Source organism: Branchiostoma belcheri, unplaced genomic scaffold (genome assembly GCF_001625305.1).
Source record: "Branchiostoma belcheri isolate BF01 breed outbred unplaced genomic scaffold, Haploidv18h27 scaffold26, whole genome shotgun sequence".
In the NCBI taxonomy this organism is placed as follows: domain Eukaryota; kingdom Metazoa; phylum Chordata; class Leptocardii; order Amphioxiformes; family Branchiostomatidae; genus Branchiostoma; species Branchiostoma belcheri.
Window position 1 is genome coordinate 1388373 of NW_017803865.1, and position 19308 is coordinate 1407680.

The window sequence follows — 19308 nt, forward strand, 5'->3', positions numbered from 1 at the left end:
CTAAATTGTATGAGAGAATATGCCCCAAAATAGAAATACGATACAATGTAGATATAAAAAAATTGCCAAATTGACAAAAAACTCAACTCCATAACTTGTTCTCTGTCAATCTGGCCTTTAAAAAAACACCATGTAAGACAGGAACTCTTGGAGAGAAAGAGTGTCTGGGCAAACTGCCTGTACATGTATATATAAGAATCTCAGCAGGTTTGCAATTTGACCACTTTGACGTAGAAGTGTAAAGAAAATACACCTGCCATACCCGTAGGCGCTTTGTAAAAATTGTCTCGCTGCATTTTGGAGGGAGGGTTTTCATCATTTTATATTTTCAAAACTTCAGTGTGTACCGTAGTACTGAAGATACAAAATGTGTTTTCTGTTCCCTGCAGATCTGTAGTTTAATGAGAGGGGGCATCGCTGAGAGGGGAGGAGTCCGAGTAGGGCATCGCATCATTGAGATCAATGGTCAGAGTGTGGTGGCCACAGCACATGAGAAGATAGTGTCCATGCTTGCCAACTCAGTAGGGGAGGTGAGTTTAACCTTCTACCTGCTGGCTGCTGCCTACCCTGGTAACCATAGAGCAAAAAGACTCCTTCAGAATGCTAATGTTTTACTTCTGAATCTGTAATGTATTCACCACCTTTGAGATGCTCAGTCAAAATCAATTGTATTTTTTTTATTTTTGTTGGGAAGGTTGTACAGTATCTGTCCTTGTAATGTGATCTGTACATGTATATAATGTGTAGTAATATGTGGTGCGTGATACCAGTTAGGAATTAAGATAGAGAGTTAACCATGGCGTCAATTTGACATCAAGCTAATGATGTGTTTGTTTCTTTCCCCTCAGATCCATATGAAGACAATGCCACAGTCCATGTACAGATTATTGACAGGACAGGAGCAGCCCATCTATATCTAGCATTGTGCTGTAGTCCAGTGATTTGTAGTATCTGTTAGTCTTGCAGCTGTGAAGCTTCCCCTACTGTGGAGTACAAGAACTGCAGACATGAGAAGCAATTTGTGTTGCTGTTCCCCATGGGTGTTTGTAGTATGGTCCACCACAGATACACTGGTTGCTGTTTGTACCAAGATCTCCAATGCCAGTTGCAAGTCTGACCCTTTAAAAAGACTTGCTGTGCATTGTGTAGCAGCGCCATCTGTCATGATGTATTTGAACTACAAGCCAAATACTCCAGACAGGAATATAAAATGTTTAAAACCTTGATGGAGAGGATAGCAAATGGAGCGGCTTTGGGGGAAGATGGTATGCTTTGTAGAGACTAGAAAGTGTTAAGATTACACTTAAGAGACTGGTTTGCCATTTTATGTTAAACTAACTACCTTATTTTGTTTTTATCAAAGTATTTTATGTTCTGAATTCTTAAGTGGAGCGATGTTCACAAAACTATCTGCTCAAGTTTGAGACCAAGTTTATTTAAGGGCAAAAATGGAAATGGAGAGTTAAGGAACGATGTTTTTAACTATAATGTTGTATATGAGGATGTTGTATTGTAGGTATGTAGCTGTGCGATCTTGTGCATAGAGACCGTCACCTTGTAATGTTACAGCAGAAGAAATGAAGTCAGGCCGCCATGTTGTATAAAGTTGTAGCAAACCCCACGTTGGCCAATATAATCTGTGAATTTGCTCTGTAATATGAACTGTTGTTTTATCATATCAATCAAAGGTAACTTGTTATCATAATTGTTGCAAATGTCAGCCAACAGCTCATCATGGAAAGATCCATGTAGGTACCATTAATGTGTTATTTGTATTTGTATATCTAGGTTCTAGCTAACAAAAAAGCAACAGCCATACCACTGACACAGCCACCTTAAAAATGTAACCCCAGTGCAATTGAGCTAGTAGGTTGTGATAATTGTTACTCAACGAAGAAAGAGTTGATTGTAGATGCAAAATTTATCCACAACTCACTTTTAGGTATTCAACAACTTGCCTGCTTTAGATGGCTTCGTATCAATAAAAAAATGACTTCACCAAGCAGGACAGTTGCAGACTCGTGCAACGTACCATTTTGTGAGTGGTTTGTGCATACAAATAAAATGATCTACATGTATCATAGGAAAAGTTGTAGAAACAGTTGAAAAGCCAGCAGTACTATGATATGACCACCATACTAGTTTTTTTTATAGCGAGAATATGTTCTCCAAGTGTGGTTGCAAGTTAGAATATACCTGAGGTACTCTTGTGGCCGCTTACTGCCATTTGGCCTTAGTGTATGTAAGATGTGTAAAACAGTAGACATTTGTCGTGATAGTCTTCCATAGTAACGTTACATTGTACATCATTTGGGTCCATAGGTTGCAGCTTCTCTCTGTGTCATTGCTGTCTAATTTATCTGGAATTATCGTTCAGTCTGTATAACCAGGCTAGAATAAAGAAATATTACATTGCATTGAGTGCTATTTTCATTTGTGTCACAAATAATGTTAACCCCGCATGCTAAGATATGCCTGATGGCCACGTAACTTTGATACTCCATACAAATAATTTTGACCCCAAAATGGAACACGTACTACGAGTACGAATAACATAAGATCGAACATGATTCGGGCCGAAAAACGTTTGGGACCGTTGTAAGCCCGACCGTTTTTGGTGGCTAGTGAACTGCACCGGTGAACTGTTGCTTGAACCTGTGCCAGGCCTCTATCTCTGGAATGTGATGAGCACGTACCCACATGTTACCACTGTGTTGTGCGCGCCGCTACCTTGGTTACCAAGTCGACATATGCCCGTCCGTGTGGCGAACATGTCAGAATATGAATGATTCCCACGGAAACTTGGGCTTCTCTCCCAGTCTCAGTCCTAGTGTGAATTTGGCTACGACCAGTGCTTTCTCATCGGCGTTCTGTCAACCCCGGTTAGAAGTGTAGACTTAAATATGGCGTGTGCCTTTTCAAGTGCTGCAACGACAGAGGAGGAATCAGCAGTATCCGTGACACCAAGAAGCGACAAAGTTCCATCTGTCCCGTTGCAGCACGACGATGAGAGGGATGACTGTATGTGCCAAGACTGTATGGATAAGATTTACGGAGTTTCAGAACTGTTGATCAAGGCCTTCATCTCCAGCAGACAAGGTACCACTCTTCCAGCTGCAGGTGCCACCACGGAGGAACGTTTGAATGTCCAACAAAAAGAAAGTGGAAAAGAGGACGCCAAAAGGAAAACAGGAGATGATGAAGGCCAAGATCAGGTGGGGAACAGGCAGGGTCTTAAGACATGCCCTGGTGATACAACTGACGACGAGAGCGACTGTAGTGATAGCGATTGCAGTGGTGACACGAACAGCGAAGAGTGCGGCATACTATTCCTTCCAACCAAGTACCAAGCCAAGCTGTTCATGTCTTTCTCCGAAGGGATACTACGGAGTCTTCTGACTCAACTTCTCAGTGTAACTGCCAGTCCCAAACACCAGCAGAGACCGTGTATTCATCCTAAATGCTTCCCTAAGCTAGACAATATTGACATCAGTGAGTTGATATACCTCATGACGTACTACGAGCCTACAGCGCTCAAGGTAGCGGAATTCGTCCCCGACATTCTGCCTTCACTCGAAATCTTAATGCTGGAGGCAGCAGGGGCGGAAATCAGGGAGAAGACCCTCAGCGGAGAGGGCCACCCCGCCATGTGCGAAGTCTGTATAAACGAAACAGAGGAACATGAAGGTGCCGCAACTGGTAAAATGTATTCACCATCTGACGAAGAGTACGACGAACTTTGTTACTACAGTCTGCTTCTCCTGTGCGTGAAGAACGCCGTCATGACGATCAGCCCGGAGAAACTGCCAGCCCTGATTCAGGACAAGGGCCAGCAGCTGACACAGTCCTTGATCGGCCTGATGCACAGCGGTCTCCTCCCTACCATGTGGACGGTTGTCATGATCTGCCTGTACATCGCAGAGATGGGAGGCGAGCGGTGCGCCGGGACCCTCAGGAACCAGGGTCTGCTGACAGCCGCGGAGAAACTTCTACTGATCACAGGTGGGATTGCTTGTCTTTTTTATCGAGCCTGCTCAATGCAAGGTCAGAGGACAACTATCGGGCACTGAACTATTCATTTATTTTATTTCTTTTCCGTCATTTTTATACAGGGTGGCCCATTAAGTCATTGCACTTCTTTTCAATGGGGCCCTGTTTTACACAAAACACAACAGTAACATACAAACAGTAAGATTGGGATACAATAAATAATGATAAAGGCAATAATAATAAAGAAAAAACAGTAACCAACCAATAACATTAATAAATAATGATAACAAAAAGTACAAATTGTCCAGTCATTGTCCAGTCCAAATTGTTGGTATGGAGGGGAGGTGAGGCCAATTTTTACATCTCTACGTTGGTGGGAGGTATAGGCGATTATGCTAGGAGATGTTGAACGTTAGTTTTGAAAGCACCAAATACAGCTGATGTATGAAAAACAAATTGACACACTAGGTTTGTCATTGACGCCATAATGATAATGATTTGAATACCAGGCGAGCATGTTGGTGGTTAATAGCATCGCGTTTCACAGGCAATGCTAACCATTGAGTACGCAAATACGATCTTAAACAGAGACGTACTGCCAAAGTTCACACAATGAGGGTGCATAAAAGAGGCGCTCGTCGAGACGACGAGAGAACCACATCCACTGTCAGAGTGCCGTGCACAATACATTTCGGGTTTTACCCCAGGTGCAGTACGTTCTGCTGACATGCTCTATTACATCACCGTTTCACAGATAGCTGGGAGAACTGCGCGTTCACCCTGTGTTTGCGGAAACACGCGGACCTACTGGCGAAGGCCTTACTTCAGCCGGGCTCTGTGGACGTCTTCAGGCAGAAGTCACGTGAGGACAGGTTCCTGATGAGACACGGACACCACGACTGCCTCATGTCAGAGAACCTGGATGACGTCACGGAGGCCTGCCCATCCTGGCCAATCACGTGTTCAGCTCGCCGATGTTGGAGGAACGAGGAAGCGGGACGGCCGTTCAGAAGATGCGAGAGGTCGGTACAACTCGGGATTTATGTCCACTCTGATTTTGTCTGCTATCTGGTGTGGCAACTTTCTTTCTCTTGATACTGTAAATAGATTGAACAGCTTTCCCTGTTACGTTGCCCTTTAGATGCGGATTTGCCCGGTACTGCAGTGACGAATGCCTGCAGAATGACTTGCCTCGCCACACCAAGGACTGTTTTACCAGAGAAGACGTCCTGGCTACGATCCAACAACACAAGTACTAGAACAGTCCAAACTCCCAAAGACCACTCGGGTGACTGATATTGCGATAAAAGCTGGTGCATGCAGACAGATGGTCACTATACATGTATATTGTTGTTTTTGTCAATGGAAAAAGCCATCTAACGGTCATTGGCCAGTTCGTCCTTTCATGTATATGTATATAGAGGTCGCCAGTTGTACAAGGTGGACTCACTGTATATCAAAGTGCCAGACGGTCGTTATATAGAGGTGGCCACTTCTACAGATGTGAATGTACTTGACAGATCTGTATTAAACACTGATGGCTAATTATTAGAAACTTTTTCTATGGCAACCAAACCTCTCACCAAGATTCATTGTTAGCGAGGTACAGCAAAGTTGTAAAACTGATATAAATAAAAAAACATCCAGTCCCACTGAAACAAATTTTTATTACCTGAATATTTTATGATGTGACAAGAGTATGTTTGATGTATACCTTGATGAAATAAAGGTACATTTATTGACAACTATGTGAACCATTCACCTTGTCTTTACACAAATGTATAAATAAGTGATTTCACAGTCACAACCCCCCTTTAGGCATTGTCAATAAGTAAGCTGCATACTTCTCAACAGGGAAGTTGTTTTCCCCATTTACACCTTCCACAAACAGGCACCTTAAACAGTTCAAGTACATGTACTATATAAAAGTTACTTTTCCCTGAAAAATCATGGTATCCCTGAGAAAGTATCACTAACTTTGTCAACAAAAACAGTAACTGTTCTAACAACAAAGAGGTTGCTGTAGTCAATTACTCTTCCAACAACTTCACATACATGTATTCATATTGTATTATGAACTAGCTACAGACATCTGTATCTGTTGTTCATAGAGCTGTGTACCTAAACAAATTTTAGGTACAGGTACAGGTACAGGTACACAGGTTTAGGTACAGGTCCGGACCTGAACCTGTACCTGAACAATTCGACCAATGTATATGCTCTTCTGAACTCCTGTAATAACTAGAAAAACATTGATATAGGTTTAATTTTTGTTTATGGAGAATGTTCAGATAAAATATAGGTAAAAGTAAAGATGTTTTTGTTTTCATGAACACCCAGGGACCCATTGTTAACCAGCTATTTACACATTTGAGGTCACAAATAGGCATAAAATTGGTGTGAAATTGTTTAGGTACAGTACCGGTACTGAGGGATTAGGTATTTTGGACCTGTACCTAATCAATTTTTCCGGTACAGTATCGGTACTGCGTACCGGTACACAGCTCTAGTTGTTCATAATCAAATTGTTTTTACTTTGCCCTGTAAAACTGAGATCGTGTAGAATAAGGTGTAGTCTTTTTAGCACTTCCTGGACCTTTGTCTGCCAAACTATCCTTGTTAATCACTGCTTTCTTCCTTGGTTTCTTACTTGGTTTTATACCTTTCTCATCGCCTGACTTTACACAGTGTTCAGGATGGTGGACTTTCATGTGAGACCTGAGAGAGTTGTACTGCCGTCCACTGTAGTTGCACAGAGTACAGTTAAACGGTGTGTCACCCGTGTGAATCCTTGTGTGCACCCTCAGGTGTTCTCCCCTCTGGAACATCTTACCGCAGTATGAACACTGGTACCTGCGTTCATTTGTGTGCACTTTGTAATGTTTCATCATTCTTGACTTGTCACCATATGTTTTCTTACAACCCTCATAAGGGCAGGGGAAACGATCTCTGTTGTGGACAGTAATGAAGTGACATCTCACAGCACTCTTTGTTTTATAAGTAGCCTTGCAGTTTTCCACCTCGCATTTGTATGGTCTTGCAGTGCTGATTTGAAGCTCGTGCCTCTTCAATTTCGTGCTAGTGAAGAACAGTCCGCAATGGTCACACATGAAGAGTTTGTTACCTTTCAAGTCCAGTTTGTCTTCACTTGACATGTGTGTCTTCTGATGTTTCCGAAGTGCTTGTGTTGAAGTAAACTTTTCTTCACAGTAGACACATGTTACTGGATGGGCCTCGCGCTTGTGTTCTTCATATGATCTTTTACCAGTAAACTTTTCCTGACACTTGCACACCCATGATGTCTTCTTTTTGCCCTTGTTTCTTTGTCTTTGTCTTTTCCTTCTAAGTTGGTTTTGACGTTGTATCTCTTCTAACCAGTCGCTGCCGCTAGAGGACACAGAATCATCACTGTCATCACCAGATAGTTCCTCTTCTTCGGAAGACATGTGACGCGAACTGTCACTTTTGTGACCCTTTTTCTCGTTTTCTGACACTGAGGATGAAACTTCTTTGTCACTTTCTTCAGAGTCATTTCCATCTTCTAACACATCTTTCAATATATCAGTGATGTTGCTAATGTCACTGAGATTGTCCTCGCCATCTGTAAGTTCATCCATGAGCTGAGGAGATGTACTATCGGTGACATTAGAATTACCATTGTCCATCTCCAAACTGTCTTCTTTTCTTAGTTCCAACACTTGTCTTATGAGCTGTTTAGGTTTTGGTAGCCCAGGATTCACTGCTGCATAATTTGAATCTTGATTGTTGTCTGATGCTGCATGGCCAGTCCCCATGTAATCTACCTGTTCTGGTACACATTCCTCCATTTCATATGAATGCACATGCCATCTTGATTTTGCAGGATCGACACAAGCTTGAGAAATCTCGGCTGCTTCCTTCATAGCACGTTTGATTGCACCTGGAGGCCAGTATGCACAGTAAGATTGGACCAAAGGATAGGTCAAGTCAAATCTGGGTGTTTCCTCAACTTTGCTCCGGTTGGTGTTCAAAGACTGCTGATCTGGTGTACTGCTGCCAATGTTTGTCTCACTGTTGTGTTTTTGTGTAATGCCAACCATGTCAGAACACAACTGAGATGATGTACTGGTGGTGTAACAGTTACTAAGATCCACCTTTTGCACACTTTCCAGTTTAACACTGTCACCAACTGTACTAGAACTCAGCTGGGGTGTAACAACTGTACTAGAACTTGGCTGTGGTGTAACAACTGTACTAAAACTCAGTTGAGGTGTAACAACTGTACTAAAACTTGGCTGAGGCATAACAACTGTACTAAAACTTGGCTGAGGCATAACAACTGTACTAGAACTTGGCTGAGGCATAACAACTGTACTAGAACTCAGCTGGGGTGTAACAACTGTACTAGAACTCAACTGAGATGTAACAACTGTACTAGAACTCAGCTGAGGTGTAACAACTCTACTAGACCTCAACTGAGGTGTAACAACTGTACTAGAACTCAGCTGAGGTATAATTGTACTAGAACTCAGTTGAGGTATAATGACTGTACTAGAACTCAGTTGAGGTATAAAAACTGTACTAGAACTCAGCTGAGGTATAAAAACTGTACTAGAACTCAGCTGAGGTATAATGACTATTCTAGAACTCAACTGAGGTATCAAAACTGCACTAGAACTCAGCTGAGGTGTAACAACTGTTCTAGAACTCGGCTGTGATGTAACAACTGGACTAGAACCTGGTTGAGATGTAACAACAGAACTAGAAGTAGAACTCAGCTGAGGTGTAACTGTACTAGAACTCAGCTGAGTTGTAACAACTGTACTACAACTTGGCTGTGACGTAACAACTGGGCTAGAACCTGGCTGAGATGTAACAAAAGTACTAGAACTCGGCTGAGATGTAACAACAGAACTAGAACTCAGCTGAGGTGTAACTGTAGTAGAACTCAGCTGAGTTGTAACAACTGTACTACAACTTGGCTGTGACGTAACAACTGGGCTAGAACCTGGCTGAGATGTAACAAAAGTACTAGAACTCGGCTGAGATGTAACAACTGTACTAGAACTCAGCTGGGATGTAACTGTTACAGTGTTGTAACAGCTACCAAAATTCATCTCTTGGCCACCTTCCTTCTTAACCTGAATGCCACCAGGTCCTATACTACATCTCAACTGAGATGGTGTATTGGTGTTGTAACAGTTCCCAGAGTTCACCTCTAGTTCACCTTCCACAGTGCCAACAATCTGGTTGTAACTCATTCCAGGGTTTGTCTCTTGTTGCTCTTCCACAGTGCCAACTGTACAACTCTGCTGAGATGATGTACCGGTGTTGTGACAGTTGTCAAAATCCATTGATTGTTCATTTTCCACGACAGCGTCTGTACCAGCTGTACCACACTTATCACCCAACAGTTGTGCAGTCTTGTTGCAACAATTAACTAAGTCCTCCTCAAGTTCATCTAACGGCTCCTTTTTGACATGATTGGCAGCTGTACCACCGTGGCCAAGGTTTTTCTCTTGGTGATCTTCTTCCTTAACTGTCAGTCGTATGTCCTGAGTCCTGCTTTGTCCAGTCTGCTCCTGAGTCGCTGGCTGGAGTAACTCTCTAATGAGCTGAAACAATTCCTGGAAGTTATTTTCATGCAAATAACATAATGCAACTTAAGTGTTTACATCATGTCGATTACTAGTAAGTATTAATAATGCATATATATTATATATCACTAATTATACATCAGCTGTCAAAAGATAGAGTTATGAATTTCAAAACAATACTTGGTTCTGGCCCTGGAACAGAGGGGCTACCCATGTGTCTGGCACCCAGGCTATAAGTTGTATGTTATAGAAATTTTATGTGCGCTTGGAATGCTAGTATTTCTACCATGTTCGTGACGTGACTGAACTGTTGTTAAACTCATGCTATGCGACCTTCAGTGGACCTCACTTCAAGGCTGATAAACTTCTACAAGTACCACAATGGCTCACTGATTATTAACTGCTGTTCAAAACCCACCCCCAGCTGTTCAAAACCGACACGACTCAACCACTCTGCAGCATATCAGCTGCTCAGATGTAGGACTCTCTATAGAGAGACTGAGAGATCCTTTTTCCCACGTACAATCAGGGAATGCCGAATGGAATAGCTTGCCGGCTGACACTGCCCTCAGTAACAACTTAGAGGGCTTTAAGTCCAAATTGTAACCCCCTGAAACCTCCACTTCCTCAGCAGTACATTCACCCCCCTTGCGCAGTATACCTGACACGGCGACATCTTCGGCAAGTCGAAGGCGGTCGCCTATGGAAAGAAGAACTCACCCGTCGTCGCTCCCAATCAGTTGTAGCAGGGGCAGTTTGCTTCGGCAGGCCAGCGATGTCTATGGTTGGAACTGCTCCTGATGTCAGTTTTCTCTTTATTCCACAGATCCCCGCAATCTCCAAATCTTGGGTGAAGCATGAGGGCTCAAAGTGTGCGGAGCACAAGACTGATGTCGCGGAAACTTCAAAATCACGCCGGTGCCTTTTTACAAACTGGATCCACAAACTTCTTGTTTTCTCCTTTTCTTTGTCTGCCCCAGTTCCGATATTCTTCACTTGAGGGAACTTGTGCATAGATACACCTTCGGTGAAGTTGCTATTTTTGCAGCTAGCTCCATTTGGTCCTCCTGCTACACAGTGCTTTCCCCCATGCATAACGATAGCTGTAGGCGCCGCCATGACAGTTCGACTGACTTCAACCTCTGATGACGTCATGCAAAATATTTACGCCGTGGCTCGCCGTGGCCAACGTGCGCCGTGGCTATTGACACTCTCGGAGTTGATATAAAACATTTATTCATCCTCATTGCATTTGCATATCGTTTGCGTTCGAATTGAAATATAAAATATTGAGCTTTTTGAAAAAAGCTGTGCATAGAGGACAATCCCCTAATTTGGCGCCCAAATTGGTGCTTAGGAAAAATGGCCAAAAGGCAAAACACCTTATTTAATACCCCTGTCGTATATCATTAACATTTTGTGACTCGATACCCACGCTCCACACCTCCCGTACACCAAGCCTCGTCCCATCCGCTTCTGACCGGTTTAGCAACCTACAGGTCAATGACCCCAGCGTTCAAACGTCAGAGTTCACCACGTGACGATGAGCATCCCAGAAACTTTTGGTTCTGCAGTTTAATACTTTAAAAGAAATTTCGTGCTTTCTATTAAATTGAAGCTGTCTTTTTCACAAGGAAGCTCTACCAATTCACTCGAGAGTATTTCATTAGCATTGTGCATAATACTTGCTTGGTTTGGCAAACAAAACGCGCCCAAAAATGGACTTTGATTTCAACTAGGCCAGAAGAGGATAGAAAAACAAGAATGGAGAGTTCAGCAGGCAGGCCGCTGCTGCCCACCGGCGGCGGTACGGACGGCGAGATCAGGGTGTACCGGTGGAGATGGTACATACTGACTGTCATCACTCTCCTCAACATTTCCAATGGAGCTTTAGCGGTAAGTACTACTAAAGTAGTACTACTCAGACAATGGAAAATACATGAAGTAGAAATTGGCCAAATAGACTGAATAATAATACATTGTACCAAGGACATTATACACATGTATAATGTCCTTGGTGAAACAAAGGATATTGGTCATTTAATTTTAAACAATAAGTTTAGAACGTAGCTATTAACACTCCCGGAGTGGATACAAGAATTTTTTATCCACTCCTGGAGTGGATATAAGAATTTTTTGACCCAGAGTGAATATAAGATTTTTTTGTCCCTTATATATTTACTTTATTTAAAAGTCTGGTAATTTTTTAAAGTCTGGTATGAACGGGGTCTATAACATTATAGTTATTAGCAAGGAGGTATTCCTGGACATTGCTTGGTGAAGGAATGCCGTCATTGTACCAGTCATATAACGTTAGTACTATGTAGCTTGATAATTACCATAACCTTCCCCACCCTGCCCAGAGTTGGTTCCAGCCAGTAGCGGACACCACAGCACAGTTCTATGGTGTGGAACTGAGTGAGGTGAACTGGCTGTCCCTGGCGTTCCTCCTGACAGCCGTGCCGCTCGGGTTCGCTGCCACCTGGGTACTGGACGTGATCGGGCTCAGGGCTGGCGTAAGTTGTTTTTACATTGTATCTTGGTATGGAATCAGTCACAGCAATAGCAGATGCTGCCAAACCTTTTACCTGTCATTTTGCCTGTCAACTTTCCCCACCCATCTGCTGTGAACTTACTTTGTCTGGAGAAACAAACCCACAGTTCAGCCACCCAAAACAATACTTCCTTTTTAATACCTGGCAGTGATAAGATCCTTTATTTCAGATCATCCTTGGAGCATGGATCCAGGCTGCTGGTGCGGGCATTACCGCCATCAGCACGTTACATGACATCCCTCCCTCCTACCGGTTTGTTCTGGTCGTAGCTGGACAGGTGGTTGCAGCCACAGCCCAGCCTCTCCTCAGACAGAGCCCGGCTAAGGTGGCAGCGACATGGTTCGCAGACAACCAGAGAGCAACGGCCAACATGATCATATCCATGGGTCAGTCATTGGGGGCAAACTCGCTTTTTGTTTGTTTTTGATTGGTTATTTCTTATTCTCTGTTCCAAACAAATGAGGTCAATGAGCTGGATGAGACACCCAGCTGGCAGTCACCATGGTTGCTGGTGGCATTTGATTTGATTTCATCACATTGCGAGAAACATCGTCAACACTTCTTCTTGTTGTAACACAGGCAGCCCGATTGGAGCGATTGTGTCCAACCTTGTTGGCCCTCAGGTGGCCAGACCAGGTGACAGACATAGTCTGCAGCTTCTGGTGAGCAAGAAGAATTATTGAGGTGTGATGTCAACTCTGATAATTCAGCTGGGTACCTTAAGACTACAAAAGTATCAAGGCGTTCTCAGGAAATTGTCTTCATCATCTATATATCTGACGTGTGCATACGTGTAGGAATTACAGATGCTGCTTTAATCAGTAGATGTATTTTATTGTATGTGGTAGTCTTGGGGTACCCTGTGAGCTTATGACTAATATGAGAGTTGATGTTACTTTTTTTCCGACATTACTGATTCATTTCATGATACTAAGATTATAGAGCAATTTTTTTTGCTTTTATCTTGCTGTGTGTGCTTTCTTTATTTCTTTATTCTCCAATGTCATGGAGTGCATGTCATTGCAGTAGATGCTGTAAAGCAGATTGGAACATATATATGTGTGATAGTAATTGTTTTTTTTTAAGTTTATGAAAACTACATGAATAGTTACATAATTGATGTTGTCTATATGGTGATGTGTGATTATCAAATGATACTTACATCATGTATGTGTCGTATAAGAGTTTTCATACCCTTTTGCATTGGCATCTCACTGCAATTCCTCCTGCTTCCTCCAGGTGTCTCTCTATACTGTTATACCCTGTTTGACTGTCCTCATGGCAACATTTGGAATCTGCAGCAGCAGCCCGCCTAGCCCTCCATCTATCAGTGCTGCCAAGGGCACACAGCCTTTCTTACAAGGCCTGAAAATGGTAACACTAAGAACAATTATACTATAATTATGTTGTCATTAATGATATTCAAGGAAACCTATGTGCAAAACATTCACAGGCATTTCGTTTACAATTCCTTGTAGAGGAAAACCAGTATTTTGTCTGCTTTCCTGATATTTGCTTTTAGTAAGTTTGCAAAATAATTTTTTTAATGTGATTTGCTTATCTTTTACAGAAGTAAAAGCATGCTATGTTTTCTACTACTAATTACATTGTGTTTGTTTTTGCTTAAAAGCTTTGCAGGGATGTGCAGTACTGGATCCTGATGTTGACATTTGGTGCTGGGATGGGGACTTTTCAGACTTTTGTTTCTGTCATCGAGCAGGTGTTTTGTCCACGAGGGTATACTGACGTACGTCTGGTTGTCTTTCAATTTGTTAACCTTCTCCCTGCTGCTTAACCCAATAACCTTTACACATTTGGTGCCAAATGGCTTAACCTCAATACAATGCGGAAGGTTAACTAATGTCTGTGACTCAGCTACATTGTCAATTGTTGTCATACTCCAAATTTACAGTTAAATGTTGAATATCAGTTGATACATGTCTTCTTCAATTGAAAACAAATTATGATTTTTATTTCTGGCCAATATTGTTTTCCCCCAGACCTTTGCTGGTATCTGTGCTGCCCTGATGGTCCTGCTGGGCATGGTTGGAGCTGGAGCAGCAGGAGTTCTCTTAGACAGGACCAAACGGTTTGAGGAGATAATCAAGTTGTCAGCCGCTATTGGGACATTGGCCCTGATAGCTTTTGCAGTGGTATGTTGTTTGGCTTGGTTTGGTTGGTTGGTTAGGATCTCCATGCCAATTCACACTGTTCTTCCTAGAATCTTGGCGATGAAGTAAATCATGTGTGGCTAATAGGAAGCAGAAGTTCACCAGGCCTCCATCCAGGTGATTTGAAGGGAATCACCAACTTGCAGATAGTAGTATTGTTGTGTCTTTTATCTTGCTGATATGGAGTGTGTGTCGTAGTTACTTGTTTGTATTGTCCAAGAAGATAGAGGGATAGTTGTCATTATATACTGCTTCCATTGCAGTTGGTTATGACTACATTTTCTAAATACGTACTGTAGGTAATGCAATAAAATACTAGTAACATGAATATTGTGGACTTTTCTACAGTTAAGCAATTATCCTGGAGTAGAGGTACCTTTGGCCATCAGTGCGAGTGTGTTTGGAGTCACTGCCTTTGCCATGTACCCGACTGCCTTGGAACTGTCTGTGGAAATAACTTATCCAGTATCAGCTGCGACCAGCTCAGGTCTGCTCATCGTGTGCGGGTAAGGGGAAGTCATTAGTGCAAAGTTTATCTGAAACCTTGAAATAACATAAATATGATGGTCTGCATACCAGTAGTGCATAATTTGTTAATTGCATGATATTTGATATTTGAGGAACATGATCATGTGTAACATAAACTTGGTGTTACAAGAAACAAGTGTTTTTGTTACAGAAACTTACAGGCCATCATCCTGACTTTCATGGCTAAGTACATCCCTCCCCCACTGCCTCCCAGTCAGACAAGTCATGCCCACTGCGGAAAAGTCGTGCCACGGGATTTTAAAGGTAGCCACATCAGATAACCACATCCATGAATTATGGGCTTATGAAGTAATTTCACAAAACCTACAGTTTCAGTTGCCCGAGGTCATTGTGAAGATCATTGCTTAACCTTGGCAAATATTTGGGGTCATGGAACCTCATCCTTTGCTCTGTTTAATTCCACAGTGATGATGCTTGTTTTTGCTGGCTGGATGACAGTTGCCTCTGTCACATTGTTACTTGGACTGAAGCCAGTCTACAAGAGACTTCAGGTCGAAAGAACAGAAGCCAACAACTCCATCAACACAGACCAGCCAAGTCCTACAACGTGACATGACTGATGATGTCATTATGTTGCAAACACAATGTGTTGTGGGTGAAATACTATAGCAGTTTGGGAGATCTCTACAGATGCAAGAAGAAATCAGAGATTTCAGACATTGTGGAAATATTTTCATTTTCCTGAATTCATTGGAACAATCAAGGAAATTGTATGATGCACTTAAATGGAGACTAGGACAGAAACTGAATTCCCTGCACCCTATTTCCCATCAATCCTGCTTGAAGAGAGAGGGAGAGTACTTAGTCTAGTAATAGTTGTCCACCCAACCAATAGCACAATGTCAATGATCATGCTGAAGTTGAAGAATATAGGTTTGCTATCCACATGGACAACAAATTAATAATGATGTTAGAAAATTGGTGCCTTTCATGCACTAATCTAATATTTGTGTGATTGGAACGGACTGTTGTAGAGAATACTGAATGAGATACTTATGTGAAAATAATGAATAATGTTACAGTAATATTTCTATTTATATGAAAGTATGATTTAAGGACAAAATCCACAAAAGTTTGAGAAGACACTTCTGATTTTGTCTTATTTTCTTATTTTGTAGTCTGGTTCTATTACAAAAATACATGTAACAGTTACATGATATGCTGGGAGCAAAAAATTGGCATAGGCTCATAGCAATAATGTCATTATTTCACATTCTTTCACATACAAGGAGGTCAAAATCCTTGCTTTATCATAGCATACGCTTCATGAGGTCCGTCTGATAATAGAAAACATTTTCCATTATTGGAATTTCTCGCTGATTCTGTGCATATTCAACTGCCATTTCCTTTCAGCCTACGGCGAAAATGTAGTTTGTAAAGCTGCCGCAAGAGGTCGCTCGCCCCAGTTACATTAAGGACGACCACTCTTCGTACCAAGGACAGCTTTTCATGGGCAAATCGTTCACTACTATTCCTGTCTGTAACATGCCACGTTCAATTGCTAGGCCTGCTTATCCAGGGACTCAATACAGTTTACACACAACGTTGCCAGCGGCATTACCCGTGGGATGGGAAGGATTAACCTGAATGCGTTTAGCCCATTAGGAGGGGGAAAAGTCGCTCAAAAGATGCAATGTTAATTCTCGCTCTTCTCCCACCCTGCTCCTGTGCCATTCAGTCAGTAGACAGGTTAATAGCGTTGTTACTTGTGTTTGGCCGGTCGTTTTCCCCTCATTATAACGTCGTCAAAAAGGAGCAAATACCACAAAAGGACCTCATAATTGTACCCGCGCAAACAACGTTACCGTCCATAAAACTCCAAACAAACAGAGCCGATCTTTGGTTACCGGCAGTCATCATGGCCGTGTAACTACATCCGGGACTTGTGTCTAGGGCACAACAACGCCGTCTGATCGCCAGGCCCGGACGTCATTGTTGTGATATTATGGATATGAAACTTAAGACGTCCTTCTGTATCGTTAATTCGCGGTAGGAGATTGTCAACAATGAGCCGGTTGAAATACAATTTTCACTTGTTCTTGATTAAAGTAGCCCTGACATTGTTAAAGGACATTTTGGCAACGTCTCTGAGCGAAAGTGACTCGAAAGTTTTAAGTCCGGAATACACCGATAAAATAATTACGGATTGATAACGGCATCCTCCTTTCTATTGAGACTTACGTTTCCTTTTTCTAGGTCTGTAATCTTTCCAGCCGCTTCTGAAGCTTCTGAATGGTATAATAATGGTCCCCAAGAAGATGAATACACATGTACATCTGGATAAATACTAAAACTTCAGAAGCCCGAACGGACTTCATCAAATACTGCTCTCGGCTTCAGGTTAATATGAGCCTCCTTTGTGGACAGTGTGTTCAAACACTCCACAGCCACTCTCCAGGCCGGCATTAAAGTCCGACCATTAAAGTAACCAGTGCTGACCTCTGTGGGCAGATGTTTGTCTTATTGATCCGTTCGCAGCCCTTCTATTTGATCAAAATTAGAAAATCACAAAGAACGTGCTCATTACTTTAAGTTCCTCAAAATCCAAGAGACGGAATCGTTTTTGACGTTAAGGCGCATTTTATCATGCCATTAAAGATGGAATTTGACCGAGGGCAGTAGACTAATACTCAGAAAATACTGGTTTTCTGTACTTAACTGAGCTCTAATTAATCCTGTCGACCCCCCTTCCCTCCTCTCTTGTGTAGCGGACGTTTCGTTGGCTGGGACGAAAACAAGTTGACTTTTGTTTCAAGTTTTATTCGACTTCAGTGCGTGTCAACACGGCGTCGGTATAGGCATGAATGGCAAGGTTGCAGGCCAGAGGGTGGTGCGGAGTTTTGTAAACACTACATCTTGTTTAAACAGCGTGTTGGCTTTCCGCTGATCAGACCAGCCGGGGGAGCAATGACTGCAGTATCGTCAGGGGCACACAAGAGTGGGATTTGAAGCCGTCAGGGACGACATTGTTTCCCCGGCATTTCCGCAAGGTGGTGGACCTCGTTTATAGCCATTACACCACCTTATTTGCATAATGGCATGGCATGAGGTCGGAACGTGACACGTTTGTTATTTGTGACTGTCGCATACTTGATGACGACGTTTTCTCACACACGACGCTTTTCTGTGAGGATAAGGCCCGGTGTGAGACAGGCCGCGTACCTTGATATCGTTGCGGGAGTCACCGGTCCAGTACGTGACTCGCGGAGCTATATTGTTCCCGGGACAACGTCGTCCGCCTGCCAGCACGCCCATGCTCGCCCGGACTGTGTGACGTGCTGACAGGTCTGTCCACAGTAACGCAAACTGTGGCGGGAGACATCATCAGCGTCACCCCGGGGATGGGTAAACTCGTGCAGAAAATGGCGAGCGGCGGTGCCTGTGACATGACCGCGTCAGCAGCGTCCTACGGTAGGACGTACAGCGAGCTGAAGCGCCAGGCGGAGAACGCGATGTCGAGAGAAAAGGACTCGTACGAGAAGAAGGTCGACTTCTACCGACGGCAGCTCAAGAAGAAGATGAACCGAATCAGCGGCACGCAGCGGGACCTGGAGAAGTCCATGGTGGCCTACTCGCAGCGCATGAAGACGATCAACGAGGCGAGGTGGTCGGGAGAGAAGCAGACTCCGGGCGGAGAGAAGACGAGAAGACTCCGCCTGAGTTCCCTCCCCGCACCTGGCGGTAACGCCCCGTCCCGGCCCCTCGGACAGGTGGAAGTGCCGGTGAGTCTGTTATCTGGCGCGGACAGTAGGGGGTCGGCTGTACGTAGTCAACCGGCGCGCCCGGTGGAAAGTGATACGGGTCTGAGTGTTGTGAATACCTACGACTTGGTAGGCGGAAACACCGCGTCGCTTTCTCCTCATGGTCCATACGGTAGACTTCTCCCGTCGTCTCCTAGGAAAAGAACCGACGAGTTTAGAAGGAAAGCACACGACGGCGAGGACTGTTCGTATAGTTACTCGCCCTCGGGCAGAGAGATAAGCCCGTCACATAGAGGAAGGGACACCGTCCTGCCTGAACTGTTTGGACAGAAATTCGGACGGGAACTTCGACACGACCCCGACACGAACCACAGTTCACAGAACGACACATCAACATCATCAGGTTCAAAGGTGGAAGAGAAAGACGAGACTGACAGTTCCACAGAAACCTCGAGTTCAGATTCAGGGGGAAACGTAACAACAGGTGGAAAAACAATAACAGCTAAGACGCCTAAGGGGAAAAAGAAGGGCTCCAAATTATGGAGGCCGCGAAAGGGGAAGAAAATCCGACAATCCATCGAGAAAATGGACACAATTGTGGAAGAGGACGGTGTTGTAGAATCAAGGGCCAGCTTGAGAAGCAGAACCCATTCCAGAAATTCTTTTCTACAAGGTAACACCGCCACCCGAGAGTCAGCACGACGCCAGGCTGGAACACAAGTTAAGGGCAGCCGTAGTTGTCGGTAGGAACTCCGATGTGTTTGTG

At 43.4% G+C, this 19308-nt stretch overlaps 4 protein-coding genes and 1 pseudogene across 8 annotated transcripts in view; 4 read left to right on the forward strand and 1 right to left on the reverse strand.

Annotated features, from left to right (window-relative positions):
• LOC109471900 (amyloid beta A4 precursor protein-binding family A member 2-like) overlaps window positions 1-2417 on the forward strand; it is a 59033-nt gene extending 56616 nt beyond the window's left edge. For all 5 annotated transcript variants that reach the window (XM_019771346.1, XM_019771345.1, XM_019771347.1 and 2 more), the window contains 2 exons: window positions 390-530; window positions 849-2417. In XM_019771346.1, the coding sequence (XP_019626905.1) occupies window positions 390-530; window positions 849-920 (213 nt within the window). In that variant the 3' untranslated portion in view covers window positions 921-2417. The remainder of the gene's footprint in view (window positions 1-389; window positions 531-848) is intronic.
• Window positions 2418-2617: 200 nt separating this feature from the next.
• On the forward strand, window positions 2618-5574 carry LOC109471931. The gene is made up of 3 exons (XM_019771430.1): window positions 2618-4002; window positions 4745-5012; window positions 5132-5574. The coding sequence occupies exons 1-3, from the start codon at window positions 2904-2906 to the stop codon at window positions 5247-5249; spliced, it is 1485 nt and encodes a 494-aa protein (XP_019626989.1). The 5' UTR covers window positions 2618-2903; the 3' UTR covers window positions 5250-5574.
• A 63-nt stretch (window positions 5575-5637) lies between these two features.
• LOC109471899 lies at window positions 5638-11181 on the reverse strand. The gene is made up of 3 exons (XM_019771344.1): window positions 10287-11181; window positions 6501-9584; window positions 5638-6091 (listed from the first exon to the last, which is right to left on the reverse strand). Exons 1-2 carry the CDS (start codon window positions 10719-10721, stop codon window positions 6522-6524), a joined length of 3498 nt encoding a protein of 1165 aa, XP_019626903.1. The 5' UTR covers window positions 10722-11181; the 3' UTR covers window positions 5638-6091; window positions 6501-6521.
• Window positions 11182-11187: 6 nt separating this feature from the next.
• On the forward strand, window positions 11188-15926 carry LOC109471957 (major facilitator superfamily domain-containing protein 7-like). The gene is made up of 10 exons (XM_019771503.1): window positions 11188-11462; window positions 11930-12082; window positions 12291-12507; window positions 12701-12783; window positions 13361-13495; window positions 13752-13868; window positions 14122-14274; window positions 14641-14798; window positions 14972-15084; window positions 15247-15926. Exons 1-10 carry the CDS (start codon window positions 11331-11333, stop codon window positions 15390-15392), a joined length of 1407 nt encoding a protein of 468 aa, XP_019627062.1. The 5' UTR covers window positions 11188-11330; the 3' UTR covers window positions 15393-15926.
• A 1169-nt stretch (window positions 15927-17095) lies between these two features.
• LOC109471790 overlaps window positions 17096-19308 on the forward strand; it is a 3121-nt pseudogene continuing 908 nt past the window's right edge.

Bases quoted from the DNA above. Each gene is read 5' to 3' on its own strand.
- LOC109471899 (XM_019771344.1), bottom strand. From the start codon at position 10,721: ATGACGTCATCAGAGGTTGAAGTCAGTCGAACTGTCATGGCGGCGCCT. The intron at 9,585-10,286 runs GTGAGTTCTTCT...GAATTGTTTCAG, and splicing joins CTGATTGGGAGCGACGACGG to CTCATTAGAGAGTTACTCCA.
- LOC109471957 (XM_019771503.1), top strand. From the start codon at position 11,331: ATGGAGAGTTCAGCAGGCAGGCCGCTGCTGCCCACCGGCGGCGGTACG. The intron at 12,083-12,290 runs GTAAGTTGTTTT...CCTTTATTTCAG, and splicing joins TGATCGGGCTCAGGGCTGGC to ATCATCCTTGGAGCATGGAT. The intron at 15,085-15,246 runs GTAGCCACATCA...TTAATTCCACAG, and splicing joins CGTGCCACGGGATTTTAAAG to TGATGATGCTTGTTTTTGCT.
- LOC109471931 (XM_019771430.1), top strand. From the start codon at position 2,904: ATGGCGTGTGCCTTTTCAAGTGCTGCAACGACAGAGGAGGAATCAGCA. The intron at 4,003-4,744 runs GTGGGATTGCTT...ACCGTTTCACAG, and splicing joins GAAACTTCTACTGATCACAG to ATAGCTGGGAGAACTGCGCG. The intron at 5,013-5,131 runs GTCGGTACAACT...GTTGCCCTTTAG, and splicing joins CCGTTCAGAAGATGCGAGAG to ATGCGGATTTGCCCGGTACT.